This window comes from Rhamphochromis longiceps, linkage group LG3 (genome assembly GCF_057381845.1).
Source record: "Rhamphochromis longiceps isolate RC_006_pf linkage group LG3, R_longiceps_female_GT1.1, whole genome shotgun sequence".
Lineage (NCBI taxonomy): Eukaryota > Metazoa > Chordata > Actinopteri > Cichliformes > Cichlidae > Rhamphochromis > Rhamphochromis longiceps.
In genome coordinates, this window is record NC_140559.1 from 38,446,113 (window position 1) to 38,465,563 (window position 19,451).

The window sequence follows — 19,451 nt, forward strand, 5'->3', positions numbered from 1 at the left end:
ACAGGCTCCTCATTATTTAGGGCACCGTGGATTCTTGATTTTGCTCTCCTCTGTTTTCTATCGTAACAAACAATAGCAAAGATCAGCTGGATAAATCTGCTCTCTGTGTTACTTACAATAGAATCAGGGCGATGGATGCATGTGGTGCCTCTACTGTGCACTCTTCTCTTCCTTTGTCTACCGTTACCTCTGTGCTGACATGATGTTTGGTATGCTTTGTTTTGTGCTTTTACTTTCGTTTCCGGAAAAAAGAAAAAAAAAGAAGGAGGAAAAAAACCCGCCAACCGCCCCTGATAGATTTGCCCAGACATGATTCAACTGCATATTTTCACAACACACAAACATGGTCACATGATGAATAAAAAAGGAGAGACAAAGTTATATTTTCAAACAGGGATTTTATTCATTACATGCTGTTTGACATTGCCTGACAACACTGAATGTCATTCATTTAGCCTGAAAGTTGACTACTTTTCTGGAAGCAAGGCAAAATAAGGAAAGGAAAGCAGTTTACATTTTTATGTTGTTTTCAGATGATGCATTGTTCTGTACACTGAGGCTGTGGTGGGTTTAGGAAACCTTGAAACTGTAAAAGTGTACATTTGATATTTGTGTGTACTTTTTATGGGACAGTGGTGACACAGCTAATCATGGACCTTGACTCAGTTACAAGAACTGTCTGTGCTCAGTCACCGCTTTGCCATAAAAAAATACAGACTAGTTTGCAATGTGAAAAACTTCAAAATAAAATTAAACACAATACAAGTCTGTGCTAAAGAACAGCCACAAAACACCCCAAAATAATTAAGTGGGATACATAACTAAAAAACTGGGAATATAATTAAAGTATATGTTTTGAAAGCCCCTTATAACACAATATTTTATTGCTGATCTTTATTGCCCATACATTCACTTAAACACAGACTGTTGTTGCTGTTGCAGCTGATCAAGCTAGAGGTAGGTTGTGTTCAAGACTGCAACAAATCATTATAAGTTAATCTGCTAACTTCATTTTCAACTGATCAGCTATCTGTTTATAAACAAATCTATTAAATGTTCAGGATTGTTCTAAGAAAAAATAACTTTCTGGATTAAATTGTGTAAGCAATTTAATTGTTTCATCTTTGGATATGTTATCGAATAACCTTTCGCAAAAAAAATACAGAAGTAACTACTAAGCAAAACTGTCACAATGTTGAGTGCAAGTACGTGTAGTTTTTAATAGTGTCTGATTCACAAAGTTCTAGGATCCATTTGGTCCTCCAACATGGTGTAAAAAAAAAAACACCACACACACTCTTCTTACTAACCACAGTATTTTAAGCTTCGTCTAAATTACAGTTAGATCAAGAGTTTGTGTTCTAGATCAGGTTGTAAGTCTTGACTGGTTCACATGTTGAATAGCAGTGTGAGCACACTGTAGCAGCATTGTTTTGTGTTATGATTCTGATTATCTCAATTAGTAAATTGGACCAAACCAGGGGTTACGAAGACTGCTTTAAAGGCTTTTGAGTAATAAAGCAAATAACGGAGAAAAGATAAATGGTCAGTACTTGCTTTACTATCATTGGTCTGTCACTAGCTGCTAAACGTAAAGATATATATAAAAAAAAAAAGTCTAAGGTAAATGAAATGCCTGATAATTCCCATTTTCCTCTATCGGAAAAAAGAAAAACAGGAAGGTTGTGGACCAACAACCTTTAGTATATTGTAGTTAAAATGCATTTCTTAAGACTCCATTGGTATCTCTCTACAAATAATCAAAGGCTCAGAGTTTTTCTCTTCTTGTTTCACGTGTGGGCTGAAATATGGGTAAAGCTCAGCTCTGAATGAACACTCAGTGAACGAGTAGATGTGGGACTCAGCCTTCACATCGTAGAAGGAGACGAGGTCTTCCTCGTAGTCCACAAACACTCCCACCTTCTCAGGTTTCTCTTTTAGGTGAATACGAACTGGCGGTGCTGTGAGGGCTGCATACTCTTCTTCTTCATAATGTACAATAACCCAGTACCCATTATCTGGGCTGAGTTTGAGCTTCCCTTTGCGGTTTGCATCGCCTCTTACTAGGCCTATATCCCACCCCGTCTTGTTGTTGACCTCCACCTCCCAGTAAGACTTCCCAGAGGATAAGGTATTTTGCCCCACAACACTGCTAAATATATCAAATCTTTCAGAGACACGGGGTAGTTCCTGATTCTCTCCTCCATCTTTCACTTCCTTCCTATCTTCAGACAGCACGAGGCGTTGGTGTGCAGAATCTGGATCCAGTTTTACGTCCACTGTAAAATTAAAAACATGTAAAAGAAAGTCTGTATTTTAAACAAGTCACAGTTTCTAAGAGAGCAAATAATATGAACCACATACCTGAAAACTTTGGGATTCTCTTCAGTTCTGTGACGAGAAGAAAAGTTTTAGATTGATTAAGTCAACATTTTAACTTTTAGTTTTCACTGCTCTTAACTAGCTGCTCTTACCAATGGGAGTTAGTTTATCCATTTCTTGCTGAATTTTTTCCAGCATTTTTGTTGTAGTTTTCCTGATGGTGCCAAAGGACAGCGATGTGTCCAGGTTTACCTCATCCCAGTCTATGATGTCTCCAGTGTCTGTAAGAGATGGGTACTTCTGCAAAACAGAAATACAACCTAACAGTTTGAATGCTGTGCTGAACAAAATGTCAGTAGCTAATCAGATATGTTTATCCTTCAGACTGATTATGAATGTGCCACATATATCATCCCAAAGTTTTCTCTACCTTTAGGAAAAGGATGTGGTCCTCGAGAACAGAAATGTTATCTAGTTCAGAGATGGCCGTTTCAAGATTGTTGATCTCTGCTTCCAACTCATGTTTACGGTCTTTTGCTTCTTTTTCCAAAACCTGCCTCCTGTCTGTTATTGGCTTATGGGCTCTGGCATGGGCTTCTTCCACAATGGCGATCACAGCGTTGAACACATTGTCAATAACCCACCACTCATTTTCCAGCTGGTCCTGAAAATGGAATGAAACAGGAATGTCTATTTGACTGTTCACCTCTTTTTTCTGTATTACATAGAGTCCCACACAACTTTTTGACTGGTTTAGTTAGGGAAGGTAATCTGAGAAAGGTTCAGCATTCAGTCAGTTACCATAAACACAATTTTTATCTTTGAAAAACAAACTGACATGGTAGATTTTCACTTTGACTCGTCTGATAGCAGCTGGATAGTGTAGTGGTAAGACTACACACATTCAGAGTGAGTGTCACAAGTTTGATTCCCACATGGTATCCAGTAAGGGTCCTGCCTAGACCCCCCATGCTAAAACCAAGCCCTGGAATGGCACAGCTATGTCTGCAGCCTGTCCACAGCTCGGACTCAAGAATTTCACTACATGTTGTACTGTGTATAATTATGTATGTGACAAATAAAGGTTTGTTGTTTGATTGACTTTTCTCTAAAAGTCAGTTTACTTGCTGCTTACCTTGCAGCTCCTGAAAGCTTCCTCAATCTCAGCAGTCTTTGTTTTTCTCTTGTCAATGTTCTCATTTAACTCTGTCTTGGTGTTGTCAAGTTCAGACTGTAGGAGAAACATAAAATAATACTTTAAAAATGTATTTTTTCCACGTGTACTCATTTTTTGTGCACTTGAAAATTCTTTCACATGCCACAATATAGTCAGTATAGTAAGTAAAATATATACAATGCTGTCAAGACTCAAAACACATATTCAGAGGTTGTTATGGTAACTTACCCTTTTCTTCTTCCATTCATCTTCAGTTGAGACAACCTCCTCCTGACCTTCCATGCAGAGAACACAAATGCATGCCTGCCGCTCCCTGCTGTACAGCTCCAAGGGGCGTCCATGCTTCAAGCAGGCCCTCGCATCCAAATTCTCCACCGGCTCCACCAACTTGTGGCCCTTCAACCTTTCTGTTGACAAATGATTGTCCAGGTGAACTGAACAATACGATGCAAGACACACAAGGCAGGACTTCTTGGCCTTCAGCTTTTTGTCACTGCAAACATCACAGGCCACCTCCCCTGCAGCTCCAGTGTATTTCTCTTTCAGTTGTTCAACAATGTCTCTCAGGACTATATTAACATCAGGGATCCTGCTTATATAATTCTTGCATAGTGGGCACCCTCTGTCACCGATATTACAGCTCCGGATCAGACACAGCTTGCAGAACGAGTGACCACAAGCTGTAGTGACAGGATCCGTAAATGTGTCCATGCAGATGGAGCAGTGGAGATGCTTCCCCAGCGAGCCGGGCTCACTGGGTGATGCTGAAGTTGGGACCATATCTGCTTGAAGAGAGGACCACAAGGTTATTCACTAAGAAAAGTAACAGTGACTTTTATTTTGTCAAATAAATTTTCCTTGAAATTCTTGTTTTGGATTCAATTGTTAGAATATGCGTTTCGTGAGTTGTTCCTAACATAAAGGAAACTGTAACCTTGTAAGGGGTCATCGACTTCATAATGTCCTTTATTAAAGAAATAATAACGATAGTGGACAATATGTACCAGCTCCACCCACAAATCCCCGTACACTTCTATGTAAAATTGCTCAGCTTTGAAGCAAAAACTAAATTTTGGTGTATGCGGCTTAGGTAAACCTTCCTTGCAGCTTTAAAGCACTTGGTTGATATGACACTTTCTTAAATTACTTGAGGCTTAAAGCTATGCATTGCTCGGGGGGTGTCTATTTCCAACTAAGCCACATGATGTATAGTCGTCACCTAAACAAACTGAGCTAACTGAGCTGGACCTCCCAGCTCCCAGAATTAATTGTACTAACCATTCAAAGAGTTTGTGGTCACGATTTGATGTATGAAATTCTGCCATGTCATGTTAATTAGCACTACTTTCTGTGTCCATGTGAGACACATGGATTACCAAGCTTGCTAGCATTATCTGATGATTTAGCGCTCTAATCTCTAAACGTGTAAATACGGTCTCTTACGCAGAAGAAGGTGAGCTGAAACAAAGGCTTCAGAATCAGTTTACAAATCCACTTCTAGTTACTTCTAGTGGAAGTACGCCTAACAAAAAAAAAAAAAAAAAAAAAAGGAAGTACGCCTAACTGAACAAGATTGAGTTTATTGCTTATTAATTCCACTTTGTAATATCATTTAGTTAAAGTATTATGATTAATATTATTTACCAGGACTTACTTAAATTCAACAAAAGTTATTTGCTAATATTTAACATGTGTGCAGGTCAAAGTATTCACTTTATAGTTAATAAAGTCAGCAAACAGTCAAACTAAATAGAATTGCATACACTGTAATTTGTGGGCAATAAGTTGGATACAATGACGATTTATTCTCTGAAACTTTCTACTGGCCCCTCTTAAAAGTAAGAAGTAAAAACCACTGAATACTAGTGACACACCCTGTAAATAAGCCTCACAAATGGGAGTGTTGAAGATTGGAGGAGGAAACTCGACACCAAATATAAAGTACCGGTACACACTGTAAGTTTCTATTACAGTACAGTTGATCACACACATTTGATTTAAATCTATTGCTGTAAGCTAACTGTATATTACATGTAATATCTGTCATTTAACATCAGTCTTTTTATATGAAGTTCATGCAAAAAGTACAGTATTACCTTTCAGCTAATGAGATCTCAAAGGCATCTGTCTCCGTTTCCCTTTACTCCCGGTGTGTGTATGAGTGTGTGTCCTTCCTTTTGGACTTCCTCCTAGAGTTTAAGTTTCATTTCTGTTCATACTCCCAACCGTTCACATTTTTTACTCCAGAGACGAGTTGGCATGCAAACGCATAAACAAATCATCTGTGTGCCTGCAGCAGGGCGTGTTGTGTGTGCTCAGCATGTTCATACAGATCAAGTATCCAGTTTCACAAGACCTTTTTATTGCACAGGACTTCGGTCGAAATACTGCCTATTGCTCATCATAAGTTTTATTTTACATACATTTTATTGGTTAATCAAAAAGGAAGACAAAAGCATTTTTGGCACTGAATAGCAGTTAATTGCATCACCCACCCAGTAATAAGTTACATTCATACAACCAAGTTCAACGTCCCTGAGGTTTCTAAACTTCACAGTTTCTTTAAACCCGTATAAACGATTCATTTTTTAAATATAAAAATATAAAATATAAAATTCAGTGCATACATTGGATTTCTGGCAGAGTGATACATGAGATCAATACCATTTACATTAAATGTATGACCACAGCCACCGGCAGCTTAGCTTAGTTTAGCTTAGCAACAGTTTAGCTTAGCTTGGCATTGGAAATCCTGGGAATTAGCTAGCTTTTCCTTTTTAAAAGTATTATTGAGGTTCAAAAGTATAAATAGTTCAAGTTTGTGTTTCACTGTAGGCTAAAAGTCAGCTGGTTGTATCCTTACATTAAATGCAAAAATAATTGAGTGACACTTCTCATCTCTTTCTCATGAATCAGAGCATACTTTTCCTTGAAAGCTAACACACCCACCCAGCTGAGATTACATAATCATTTTATAGCTAAAAAAACAAACAAACACATGAATAAAGATTTGATGATCAGCATGTTTCTTGAATCACAAAGCACCATGGAGAGATCTCTGCAGAGACAAGAGAGACACAACACTGAAATTAGTGTTGTGTTTTGTGTGCATGTGTTTAATGCTGCAGTTGGTGTTAAGTTTACCAGGAAGCAAACCTGTAAGAATAAGAGATCATCTTCAATCTTCAAGAGCTGTTCTAGCTCAGCATTTCTCCTCTGGAGCTCAAAGATTTCATCTTCCAGCTGTTCGAGCTCTTTATTTGTTTGCCATTCCTCTTTTGGACTTTGTCCACTGAGATCTACAGTGAGTTTGATTTTCTCAGCTTCACTCACTCTATCTTGAACCTCTTGCTGAAGTTTCATCCTCCTTCGTTTTACAATAACCTGTGGGGAGACACTGCATTAGCACAGCTAAGCTGACAAACTGCAGGCACACTTGTACCATGTTTTGTTAAATCAAGTCGTCGTATGGTCTCCTGAGCTTCTTCTGAAGTATGTTGCAATCCTGTGCACCCCGTGATGACAGTTTCTTTTGCTTTGATGGATGACACAAAACAAAACTCCATCAAGAGCTTCAGTTCACTTTTTGATTACAAAAAGAGTCAATTTTTTGACCCCCATCCAAATTTACAAAAGTAATCAAAAAGGGAATGAAAAGGCAAGAAATGGCTGCCAAGATGTAAGCTAATTCTTACTTTTGTTGTTTAATTTGTTAACAAATATAACTTACAAAACAGCTTTAACACTAATTGTCTGAGATTATTATGGGATAGCATGTGAATCCAACTGAGTGGCAAGTTTTTTAGTCTTTTTTTAAGCTGAAATTAGAGAATACTTATTACATTATTGCCAACAAAAATTATTTGTAAATACTTTTTCTAAAAAAGCTTTAGCAGAAATTTCTTTACCTTCTTCTTAAAGGCTTCCCGGCTAATAGAAATGATGTTGTGGCTCCAATGCTCTGTCTGTGCACACATAGCACAAATGCACGCCCGGTCACTCCTGCAGAACTTCTCCAACTTCTTCCCATGCAGTTTGCACACAGAATCCTCGAGGTTTTTTACCACACTGACCAGTAGATGGCGCCTAAGCTCTTCAGTCTGGTAATGTGCTTCCAGATGAGTGGTGCAGTAGGAAGCCATGCACATCAGGCAGGATTTGACTGCAGGACGTTTTGCTGAGCAGGAGTCACAGGGAACCTCTCCAGCTTTTAAAGGTTGAGGTGCTTTCACAGTATGTAGTGTCTGGTCTGTTTTGAGCTGTGGCCTGGTAGGAAACAAAGTCTTGCAAAGGGGGCACTGGCAGGCCTCGTTGATTTTCCAGTATTCTCCAATGCATCCCAAGCAGAAGACGTGTCCACAGGGGATGGACACGGGGCTTGCGAACTCATCCAGACAGATGCAGCAATTAGGAGGGTCTGACATCGCGTCTTAATATGCCTGTGCAAATACAAGCAACCTGCGGCCTGTTTCAGTTTGCTTTTTGCACAGGTGATGATTTGTTTGAAGCAGTACGTCTGACAAGAAAAGAGAGGTTTTATTAGCACACATTCAACATCGTTCTTCACAAAGCTTGACATATCAGAAGGAAACTACACAATTACACACTGCACAGAAAACAGCTTCTGGTTTAAAGCTGTCCAGAGCTACTGTCATTACGAAGACTGTCCACTTTTTGTGCAAAATACCATAATACATATACCTGTTTGTGACTGACTTTGGCCCTGCAACCCTGATAACAATAACTGAAGGAGAATGGATGGATGGACATAACCATACTGATTGCTTGAGCCATCGATGCCCATCAATGGACTGGTGTATCACTGACTATATGGAAATGCACAGTTCACCAGGCTTCAGTCTTTATTGCTTTGGTTATTCATTAGAATTACTTTAATAGCTAAATATGGCAACAGATGCCAAACAAACACTTTTTCTCCTCATGTTTCGTATCACTTGGCAGGATCAAACAGTAGCTGGCATTTGAATAACACTTACTCCATCTTTGTATAAACTGCTTTGTGTTTCCTTACTGGGAGGATTAATGTTAAGATCACATGAATAGAAGAATGTTTTTACAGGCTTCTCTACTTAAGTACAATACAGAAAACTGGTTGGCTTTAGCAAACATCCATTCTCTTCAACTTATCCATACCTTTGTCTGGAGCCTATCCCAGCTACCAGAGGGTGAGAGGCAGGGTACACCCTGGACAGTTGCCAATCTGACGCTGAGCTTACACACAGAAACAGGTAACCATAAACACTTATAGGCCATTTAGAATCACCAGTTAACCTAACCCCACTAACCGCATGATTTTGAACCCATAGACACATTGCAGTCTAACTCTGGACCTTCTTGCTTTGAGGCAACAGAGATCATCACTGCTCCACAGGTGCTGCCCAACTTTAGTAAACACATTAATAAAAAGTAACATGTAGTGCAGTGCAAATATCTTAAGCCATTCCTAATTTCTTTGGATGCAACAGTTTGCTGAAACGTGTGCAAGCATTCATGTAAGGCAAAAAGATTTTTTTGTTTTTTTTGTTTTGCCTCTTCCGTTTGGTTCTTTACCCATCAGAAATACTGTCAGAAGGCCAAGAAAGACGCCCAAGAAAAAAAAAGGGAAAACAAGGTGAAAAAGAGAGCAATATAATAAACGCAACACCATCGCATTAATCTAGCTAAGTGTAAATAACACTAGATACCAAGTATTAAATGTTATTGTGTAGCACAATGTGCTTTGAGGTAGAAGCCAAGAAAGGGGTAGTTTGTGTCTGTGAACAGTGAACACCCATGTGTACACCTGTGTGGATGAGCATTCTTGTATTCAAAAGGTTTATTCATGTAACGATCTGCTAGGGGGTGGAGCCATAGCCCCGTCCCACAGGGCATTAATCAGGCATGGAGGAGATCCAGGCCCCAAACATCCAGAGGCCCCCAGAGTGCGAGAGTCTAAGAAGGACCATCGGAGGGGCAACCGTGACACCCTGCTGGGAAGAGCTGAGGAGAGCCCCAGACGAGGGGTCACCTAGCAACCACGGAGCAGAGGCCAGAGGTTTGGGTGGATCAAAATGGTACCTTTCTTCATCCATGATTCCATCAATGTTCACAAGATCTCCAACACCACTGGCTAAAATGCAGCACTAAACCATGACAGAGCCACCACCTTGTTTTACAGATGTCTTCAGACTCTCGCTGTTGTACCTCTCTCTCGGCCTTCTCCCTGAAAACTGACAATGATTTGAACCGAAAGTTTTGGATTCATCGCTCCATCAGTCCTGATGTTCTGTTGCCAAATCTCACTTAATTTGGTATACCTCAGCCTTCTTCACGGCTACCCTTCCAATGATATCATTTCTGTTGAGGCTTCAGTGAACAAGAGATGTATCAACTAAAGGGCCAGATGCTTCTCTCAGGTCCTGCGTCAGGTATTTTCTGGATTTCTTTTCCTATTTCTAAAGGAGTTCTAGATACTGTTCATCATAGTTTTTTTGCACACCATGCCAAAATATGCCAAGTTTTGACCGTTGTAAAATGTGATTTTTGCACCAATAATGTGATTACCATATTGCTTTATCTTTGGCATTTTTAAGAGATTTGTTTAGTGACAGGGCGACAGTAACAAAGTGCCCAAAGATATGATTTAAAATGAGATCTTTACAAAGATGTTATGTGTAGACACAAGACTGGTTCATTCCTTGAGTTACGTTTCTGATTGAATAAATGATAGGTCTGTTAAGTGGCTTGACAAAACGACTACTTCCTGTAAAAATAGTCAGGTATGAAGACTGGACTGAACATGAGTGAAAAGCAGCCAGTGTCCAAATAAAAACCTAAAAGATCTTTAGACAACTATTGCTCAAAATCACTCTGAAGTAAGGCTGGCTCTTTGGAAGTAATATATTTAAAAAAGGTTTGTTGGCACAAAACATTTGCACAGTATTAAATAAACGACTTCAGTTGGAGGTCAGTCAAATATCCCACAAAAATCGATCTGAAATGTTATAATGAAACACTGTTCATGAAACAAAGTCTGATAACTTTAATATAAAGACAAAAACAAACATTACCATTACCAGCATTTTGTCACTGATACAACAAACAGCAATGTGGAAAAGAAAAACCAAATATGTATATAAGGCAGTTCAAGAGAGCAGTAAGAATATTACTCACATGTAACCATATGAGGTAATGAATAAGTTTATAGGCTCAAGAGCAAAGGTATGTCCAGTCAATCAAACTGTTGATCAGACTTGTGTGCAACACCATATTTGTTCTGAAGTGGCATGCCACCGTAACAGTTTGTTCAAAAATTCATGCAAAACTGGATTTTCCTGCTTTCATACGAGCATATCTGCACTAGAGGGGGAAAAGGTTCCTGCTCATTGATACTGATAGTGAAAGAATTCTGAGTGTACGTCACAAAACATCTGTACTACATCAGAGCCATGCAGGAATCTTGAAGTTTTGCGTATCCTCCAGCCACTCAGCACTGAGTATTCTCTATGAACGTAACAGCATTAATGGCTACATTTGTCACAGTGACACAGCCATCAAACTAAACTTATTTTAGATTGTGGCTTTTCACTCCTGAGCCTGAGAGTAATACGCATAACATGAAAATGACTCATTCACCGCTCACACGAACTATGAACAATGTAAACAAGTTCAACTCAGCTGTGTACCTCCACAGAAATCTCATGTAATGGTCAAAAGCTGTCTTCAAAATACCAGAAAGAAAAGAAATAATTCATAAAACATACTTACAATTATTTTCTAACTGCCAGCTTGTGTATCCTCAGGCACTAACAGCAATGAGCTACACTCTGCTCACTTGGTTCTCCTGACATAGAGATAGACACACCCACCACTGCTAGGAAAGGGGCTGGCCCTTCTGGACAGCATACACCCATAAACTCGGGCCCTGTTAATAAAGCTCAAACCCTGGCAAAAAAAGCCCCGAATAATTAAACATATCAGAGTTAAATAAACGTGTTTCTTTCCTGCCTGAGTTACTTAATAATTTGTAAGGTACTGCAAATAATAATATCTTTATATTTTAAGTTGTTTGCCTTCATTTTAAATGGGTTATAGCTATTTATCACTGTTTTCTCCTTACTTATATAAGATTATGCCAAAGTTGCTTGGTATGTTAAAGACTGAGACTGGTTAGAATTTGTTATTACATCTATACATTGAAAAAAACTTCAGAAAAAGAACATTTAAAGTAAATATCTAAAAAAAGAAAAGACAAGACCTTTCTCTATTAAACAAACCTCCTAGCCATTCCCATGAGTTTACGAGGTTAACTTAATGCACCATAAAGTTCCTGTTTTTACAGAAGCAGCTGTGGTGACTACCATACATGGTGCTGTACTCCGGAGATCCTACGTCAAAGATTTTGACCCCACTCGAGTAAAGCTAAATAAACAGGATGCGTAATAACAAAAAATTGATTCAAGTCTTTCAAGTTTCCTTAAATGAAAGCTCTGAAACAGACAGAGGATGGAACTAACACTACATAATACTGATTAGTTTGTTATATACTGTGCACGCACTCTACAAGCGCATATTTAAAACATCATTTGCATGGTTCATAGCCTGGCATTCTGAACAAATTGTGCGTGGTATTTTTATCTGTGTCATAGTTTATCACAATGTAAAAGAAGGCAACAGGAACAACAGTCGATGTTAATTATTAACCTTAAATTGGTCATTTCCGAATACGTTTTATTGATGTTCAGATTGCGCAGCACTCTGAGTTCTAAACTTTGATCTTATTATTCATTTATCATTTTGATTGTTGAAGGAAGTGAATTAGAAATAAAGACAATCCTTAATAAGCAAAGGCTCAGATTTCTTTGCCCTACTGTGTAGATAAAAGTATGGAAATAGTTTCTCTGTGAAAGACTCTCCTGTGAAAGAGTAAATATGCAAGTTCTCATTCACGTCAAAAAATGAGACTCTGCCTTCTTCATAGTCCAGGTACACTCCTATTAACCTTGGCCTAGGGAAAAGGTAGAGACCTGTGGAGGATGTGGAGTGAACTTTATAGTCCAAAAACCTTTTTCCTATGGCAAAGAATCCATTTTCTCTTTTCAAAAAAACCCTTCCTGATCTGTTTACACTTTCCTTGGCAACACCCACATCCCAGTTGTTTCTCAGGCCCACTTGGACTTCCCAGTAGTGTCGGCCAGAGGTGAAGCCCTTCGTCCCAAACACCATGGGACAGTCAAACCTCCCAAAGTCATCAGACGAGGGGCTTGCTGCTCTGAAGTACTTCAGACGTTTCCCAGATTCAGTCACCACAAGGCCCTCGCCGGCAGTGGAAGGGTTAAAGGCGATTGATTCTTAAAGGAAAAAAGACATATGGTCAGTTACATATATATATTAATAGTTATGTTGAGCTTTTACATCTTGGAAAGTAAACTAAATATAAATCTATGAACTCACCTTTATATTGCCTCATCCTGGTCAGTTCTGAGAGGAAAAAACATCACAGTGAGGCAAACCTTAAGTGTAAAACACGTGTGGTGTTTCAAATCACATACTTGTACTGTGAGATTTGCATCAACAAATTAAAAGAAAACTCTTCTTCAATGGCAGCCAAGAATATGAATATACAGACAATTCTATGGGTGGTGTAACTTGTGACAAATCAATCACATGCTAGTGTGAACGCAGAAGAACAACTACAACTACGTGCAGTAGCATGAGCAGATATCGCCATGTTAGTGTTGTTCCTGGATTAAAACTACAGAGTTTTGCATTGTAGAAACACCATCACACTAAACACCAGACTCTAACCCTAACCTTACTGTGATATCCCAGCAATGTGATTGGTCACTTGGAGCATTGAACCTGGACCAACATTAGTTTTAATGATCCAAGAACAAAACCAACACAGGGATAGCAGATGCACCACAGGTAATACTGGGATTAAATGAGATAAACTCTTCTTTATTTATCCCATAGTTAGCGAATAGCTGTTTCACTTGCCCAAACATAAAGATGTGGAGTACTCATAACTGGTCAGAGGGCCCGGTGGCGCCAGTGTCCGGCAGCCTCGCCTCTGTCAGTGCGCCCCAGGGTGGCTGTGGCTACAATGTAGCTTGCCATCACCAGTGTGTGAATATGTGTGTGAATGGGTGGATGACTGGATATGTAAAGCGCTTTGGGGTCCTTAGGGACTAGTAAAGCGCTATATAAATACAGGCCATTTACCAACTATGTAAATATAATCTGGCAATTTCATCACATTTGCTGAGTTGAGCGTTTTGACCATTGCCATCTTGCTGTTTTGAAAGAGGTCACAGTTGAAGGTTGGATCTAACTGAGAAGTGAACGGACAGTGAATGCTTAAAGAGTAACTTCCTGTCAGTCAAAAAGGTCACCTATTTAAAATTTATGTATTTAATAAAGTGTAAATGTAGAGACTAAGACTATAAAAGTCTTTAGGAAAAGCTTTAGAAAGGTCATTCATCTTGTACGAGGTCATGTTTCCATAAATGTCAAGTGAACTTTTTGTAACCATACAGATTCGCCCTCTGCTGGCCATTTAAAAAAAAAAAGGAACTTCTGCTTTGGCTGTTTAATTTCATGTCATTTCTTCTAAATAATCCCATGCATCCATTCATTTCCTTCCATTTATCCAGTTCAGGGTACTTGAGTCAATCTGAGCTGTAATGGGGCTGGAGCACGACCTATACAATTGTTCATTCACACCTACAGCCAATTACCAGTTAACCCTAATGCTGTGGGAGGAAGCTGGACTACACAGAGTAAACAGGCACAGGCACAGTGAGAATAGGCAGGCGTCACACAGAAAGACACCAGCCAGTGGATTAGAAGACCTTCTTTAAATTATTTATCCCTCTTATGAAGAGTTTTCACTCAGCTGGCGGAAGCTATATTTTCCATGCAGATGGCACTGACCAAGAGCAGCATATTTTTCCAGGCACTGACGTTAAATGTGCTGTGGTGTCGTTTCGTGTTTGCACACACTGAATTGTCAGCTTCACAGCAGAAGAACTGACTTTTGTATGTGCACAGCAGCCTCCACGACAATCAGTCAAATGCCGTGATCATCATTTTAATATGCTACGTTAACGTGTACAAACAGAAGTATCCAAACTAGAGAAATCTTCACACATAAAACAAACGCTGCAGATATTTACCTGCTTTTGTGAGAGTTTTCAGTTCAGTTTTGAAAGTGTGCACAAGATGAGCCATGGCTCTCCTTGCCGTCTGCACACACAAGTCTGAGTAAACCTTGATCTTGGACCAATCCTTGGAGGCGGAAATATTGCTCAGAGCCTTCAAAGTCTGAAATGATTCATAAGGACATGATAGTGAGTAGCAGCTATTTTCAGTTGGATCTTTTTTTGGATTGGGGCAGGGGTGAGTGAGGAAAAGATACAAAGCGATGGATAAAAGATGGAGAAATTTGTTGCACCTGGCTTTAAAAGAGATATATTTTATTATAAGATGCTTATAGGTCATAGTCTGTACAACTTACCTGTAAGAGCCACAGGTGGTCCTCATTTTGTGAAAGTTCGTCCAGCTCTGAGTGTTTTCTCTGCAGTTCTGCGATTTCGTCGTGCAACTCCTGAATTACCGCTTCGTCTTTCTCTTGTGACTTTCTGAGCTTGATTTGAATGTTTGATCGTAGTTTAGCCTGCATCTCTTCTACTTGGTTTATCAGATTACTGAATAGTGTATTGTTCTCCTCAATCTCTTGGTCTGCTTTTACCTGCAGGAGAAAGAAAAGGGCTCCATTGGTAAACATGTAGGTGTGCACTGAACACTGTAAAGCTTAATGTGACAAATTTTACATTTGGAAATTTGCCTCAATACTCACCTTCCGCAGTTCGGAGCCCTCATTAAATTCCTTTATCTTTTCCATCCTCTCCTCAATCATCAGTTTGATCTTTGCTTTTTGAGACTCAATATTTTCCTGAAATGTACAATTTTAAGCAATTAAATTGGGTGAAGCAGTCATTTTCAAGGATCCGCGTTCTCATTTTAACAAAAATGTAACAAAATAAAATTCAGCATCGTCTTACTCTCTGCTGAGCCCCTTCTTCTTCAACAGGTACTGTCTCATGGTCTTTGTGGTCTGTCTCACTGCACAGCAGACAGATGCACACCTGATCATCTCTGCAGAAAAACTCCATTATCCTCTCGTGCTTCCTGCACATCCTCTCCTCCAGATTCTCCACTGGCTCGATCAGCTTGTGTCTCATTAAAGAGGGAACTCTCTGGTGAGGCTCCAGATGGGCTTCGCAGTACGACGTCTGACACACCAGGCAAGACTTCAAGGCTTTGAACTGTAAATCAGTGCACACGTCGCACGCCACTTTCCCTGGTGCATCCGTGTCTTCAAGCGTCTCCACCTTCCTCTTCTTGATTTGGCCTGAAATCTCTGCGATGACGGTGTTTGTGGAGAACTCGGGCCTCACATAGAATCTTTTACTGCACGTTGGACAGTGACATAACTCACTTCTGTCCCAGTGCTGAGTGAGGCAGGTCCTACAAAAGTTGTGACCGCAAGGTGTAGTGACCGGGTCACTGAAGACGTTCAGGCAGATCGTACAGACGAAATGATCCTCTGGCAACGAAGCGAGGAAACCAAAAGCTGACATGATCTCTGTAGATGAAAATATCATTGATATGCTTTACATTTCTGTTCTTTCAGGCTTTTTATATCATATGAAATATGATATAAAGGGAAAAAAAATAGCTAAATAGATAGAAATAGATTTGGCACTAAGTGTGTGTTTTGGCTGTTTCCAGTGAGAGCCCTGACACACCCAATGAGTCATAATCATATCAATCTCTTTGCTTGTTTTAATTTTGGATCACATACTTACAGTTATGCATTTACAGTAGAAGCAAAAACAAAAGAAAAACAGCTCAATTTCATTTTAACTTGACTCACCTTATTTCTAGTAACTCGGTAATTCCAACAGACTAAACTCCACGTTTGCATGCAGATATAAAACCTGCTGCAAACAATTCACCACTCGTCTCTCACACGGGAAGTAATATGAGTGAACCTTGAAGAACCGGGGAAGCTCCAGTCACTTCAGTGGGCGTGGTCAAACTACATCATTTGGCTGAAATGAAACTTAATGCTGTAGCAGGAAAATAGCATCATGTGGGCATATCTGAAAAAAAAACCAAACATTTATTGGTGTAAACATTTCTCCCAAAGCATGTTCGCAAGATCAGTCACTGTAAATAGCAGCATGCAATCATGAATTCAGATTAAAACAAACCACAATCTCTTCTTTTTTTTTTTTTAACATGATGCATTTAAAATGAATGTCTCATTTGTGTTATACATTTTATATTTTGCCAAAACCCATATGAGAAGCTCAATACTACTCTGGTGGACTGACTGTGGTGGATTGGAATCCATCTGGCTGCTATTTTTGCAGATTAAACCTAAATATTGTTTTTGTCAGGAATCGCTGTGCGGCAGGCAGGAGTAGGACCCAAAATGCAGGACTCACAGGCACAAGGGAATGAACTCAAAACTCAGCTTTATTTGCTGGCAGAACAAACATACAAACTAAACTAAACTGGGAAACCACAAACTAAGAACTCACAGGGAGATCCACACAGCATGAGGGACGACGCGACACTGACTCAGAGAAACACAGGGTTTAAATACACTGGGAAGTAACGAGGGGAATGAGACACAGAAGGAGGGCACAGCTGGGAGAAATCAGGACTGACGAGACAAGCAAAGCAGGACGCATTCACATGAGACACGGACCATCAAAGTAAAACAGGAAGTATCACACAGAGACGCGAACTTGACACAGTGGAGACAGCAACTAAGAAATACAGAGACAAACCATAAGGCAGAGGTCTAAGAACCAAAATACACAGGGAAATACTCAGCTGGGAACACAAGAGACTAGACTAGAGAGAGTAACAAAAAACCAACCATGAGAACATAATGCACAATGCAGAGTGACAGAAAACAAGAAACTCAAACATGCAAAGACACACAATTACACAGAACAGAGGGGACACAGAGAGACATGAAGGGCAAGGGATCAAAACTAGAAGCCAAAGAATAAATCACACACAAGTACAATAATACAAAAATCACAAAGAACTAAAAACGCTGGGTCAGGAGACCCAGGACCGTGACAGTTTTAGGTCAATTCAAATTTTTAAAAGCATTCAACTTCAACTTTATTGAATTTTTTCTCTTTTTTGGCAAACAAATCATACTTCATATCAAAGAGTTGGAGGTAGTGTGCAATCATAACTTCATAATAATGCAAAAAGTACAATTACAGTTATTTATCATATGCCGACTATTATTAAACGAGTCAATATCAATGGGTATTTATCCCTAAGGAGAAGAACTCATCCATTAGCCAGTTTTGCCAGATCAGTCTGCTGAACGTAGAAGGAAACATCTTCTTCAGCGCCGTGGCCCAAAGGCTATCTGCTTTCCTGCAAAGAAACAACTATATTGACACATCAGTGCAGAAGGCCAACATCCGGGCCTTCTCAAGATATCTAAAGCATGCCAGCATCGTCTGGCACCAAATTCAAACTGCCAAGAAAGACCCTCATGTGGTGTTTTTAGAACTTGCCAATGCCTTTGGGTCAGTTCCGCACGAGATCTTGTGGATGGCCTTCAACTATTTCAGCGTACCAAACCACATCACAGGACTGGTCAAGACCTACTTTCAGGATCTACAGTTTTGTGTGACAGCTGAGAGCATCACCACAGCTTGGCAGCACCTGGAAATTGGTGTAATGGCAAGCTGCACGATTTCCCCTCTGGCATTTATCATGGCAATGGAGTTGGTCATGTGGGCATCCCGGTGGGTAGTGGGAGGTGAGAGACTCAGGAGTGTCTGTCTTCCTCCTATTAGGGTCTACATGGATGACATGTGCTATGTGCTAGGCGATTGCTACAGAAGCTCCAGGAAAACATAGAATGGGCAAGGATGGAGTTTAAGCCGAGTAAATCTCGCAGCATCTCCATCATAAAAGGAAAACCGACAGCCGAGCAATTCTATATCAGTGAAGAACCAATTCCAACAGTCTTAGAGAAGCCCATAAAGAGCCTGTGACGGTAATATAATGCAGACCTCAACGATACGTGGCAACTAGAACAATTAAGGGAGAACCTGGCTGATGACCTCAAGTGGATTAACAACACTGCACTCCCAGAGAAACTTAAGCTCTGGTGCTTCCAGTTTGGGTTATTACCCAGACTACTGTGGCCATTGACAATCTACGAGGTCTCACTCAATCATGCCAATTGACTAGAGAGGCTAGTGAGCTCCTACGTTAAGAAGTGGCTCTGACTTCCCAAGTGCCTCAGCAGCGTTGGACTCTACAGCGACGGGATACTGTCATTGCCTATCCCTAGCCTGGTTGAGGAGTTTAAATGTGCAAAAGTGAGGCTGCCTTTCCTCATAACAGCCATCCCTCAAGAGTCTCTCCATCTAAAGCAATGCATTATCAGGGACTGTAACATCTAGTCCTTACACCCCTAATCTTGATTTAATGATAATGATCTTAATTTAATTTAACTACTTATTTTTCTGCTGTATACTTTTTTTTTTTTTTTGCCTGTCCCGTTTGGCTCTTTTGCCATCAGAATTATTGTCTAAAGGTGCCCAACGGATTTACTTTACCAAATACACCATCCCAGCCTTGCTGTAATGGTCTATTTCATTCATCTTTTATTGTTTATTTTATTTTATTTTATTTTCACTTGCTAATTATGGGACAGACTTGACTGGGAAAAAGAAAGGGGAGAAAAAAGAGGGAAAGAAAAACAGTGGGGAAGAGGGACGGTGATAAAGGGCAAAAAAAAAAAAAAAAAACATAATAAGCAGACAAAAAATACATATATCAATCACCTGGATCACCTGTTGAGAAAGAAAAAAGAAAACAAGCAGAAGAAAAA

At 39.7% G+C, this 19,451-nt stretch overlaps 3 protein-coding genes across 4 annotated transcripts in view; all 3 read right to left on the bottom strand.

Annotated features, from left to right (window-relative positions):
- Positions 1-5,712, bottom strand: part of LOC146674525 (E3 ubiquitin-protein ligase TRIM21-like) — a 29,109-nt gene extending 23,397 nt beyond the window's left edge. Inside the window, exons 1-7 of the mRNA XM_085396779.1 lie at positions 5,596-5,712; positions 3,728-4,281; positions 3,458-3,553; positions 2,753-2,986; positions 2,475-2,622; positions 2,365-2,391; positions 663-2,279 (exon numbers count right to left, since the gene is read on the bottom strand). Of these exons, the coding sequence (XP_085252905.1) occupies positions 1,729-2,279; positions 2,365-2,391; positions 2,475-2,622; positions 2,753-2,986; positions 3,458-3,553; positions 3,728-4,279 (1,608 nt within the window). The 5' untranslated portion in view covers positions 4,280-4,281; positions 5,596-5,712 and the 3' untranslated portion in view covers positions 663-1,728. The remainder of the gene's footprint in view (positions 1-662; positions 2,280-2,364; positions 2,392-2,474; positions 2,623-2,752; positions 2,987-3,457; positions 3,554-3,727; positions 4,282-5,595) is intronic.
- Positions 5,713-5,845: 133 nt separating this feature from the next.
- LOC146674528 (E3 ubiquitin-protein ligase TRIM47-like) lies at positions 5,846-11,430 on the bottom strand. 2 transcript variants are annotated; one of them, XM_085396672.1, is made up of 4 exons: positions 11,267-11,430; positions 7,408-8,015; positions 6,656-6,883; positions 5,846-6,557 (listed from the first exon to the last, which is right to left on the bottom strand). In XM_085396672.1, the coding sequence occupies exons 2-4, from the start codon at positions 7,921-7,923 to the stop codon at positions 6,534-6,536; spliced, it is 768 nt and encodes a 255-aa protein (XP_085252798.1). In that variant the 5' UTR covers positions 7,924-8,015; positions 11,267-11,430; the 3' UTR covers positions 5,846-6,533. The 2 variants fall into 2 exon arrangements, with proteins under 2 accessions (XP_085252798.1, XP_085252792.1); XM_085396666.1 differs by having other exon boundaries at positions 5,846-6,883.
- Positions 11,431-12,316: 886 nt separating this feature from the next.
- Positions 12,317-16,600, bottom strand: LOC146674529 (E3 ubiquitin-protein ligase TRIM39-like). Its single transcript, XM_085396767.1, has 7 exons — positions 16,440-16,600; positions 15,565-16,148; positions 15,360-15,455; positions 15,018-15,251; positions 14,677-14,824; positions 12,953-12,979; positions 12,317-12,849 (listed from the first exon to the last, which is right to left on the bottom strand). The coding sequence occupies exons 2-7, from the start codon at positions 16,141-16,143 to the stop codon at positions 12,317-12,319; spliced, it is 1,617 nt and encodes a 538-aa protein (XP_085252893.1). The 5' UTR covers positions 16,144-16,148; positions 16,440-16,600.
- Positions 16,601-19,451: the final 2,851 nt, after the last annotated feature.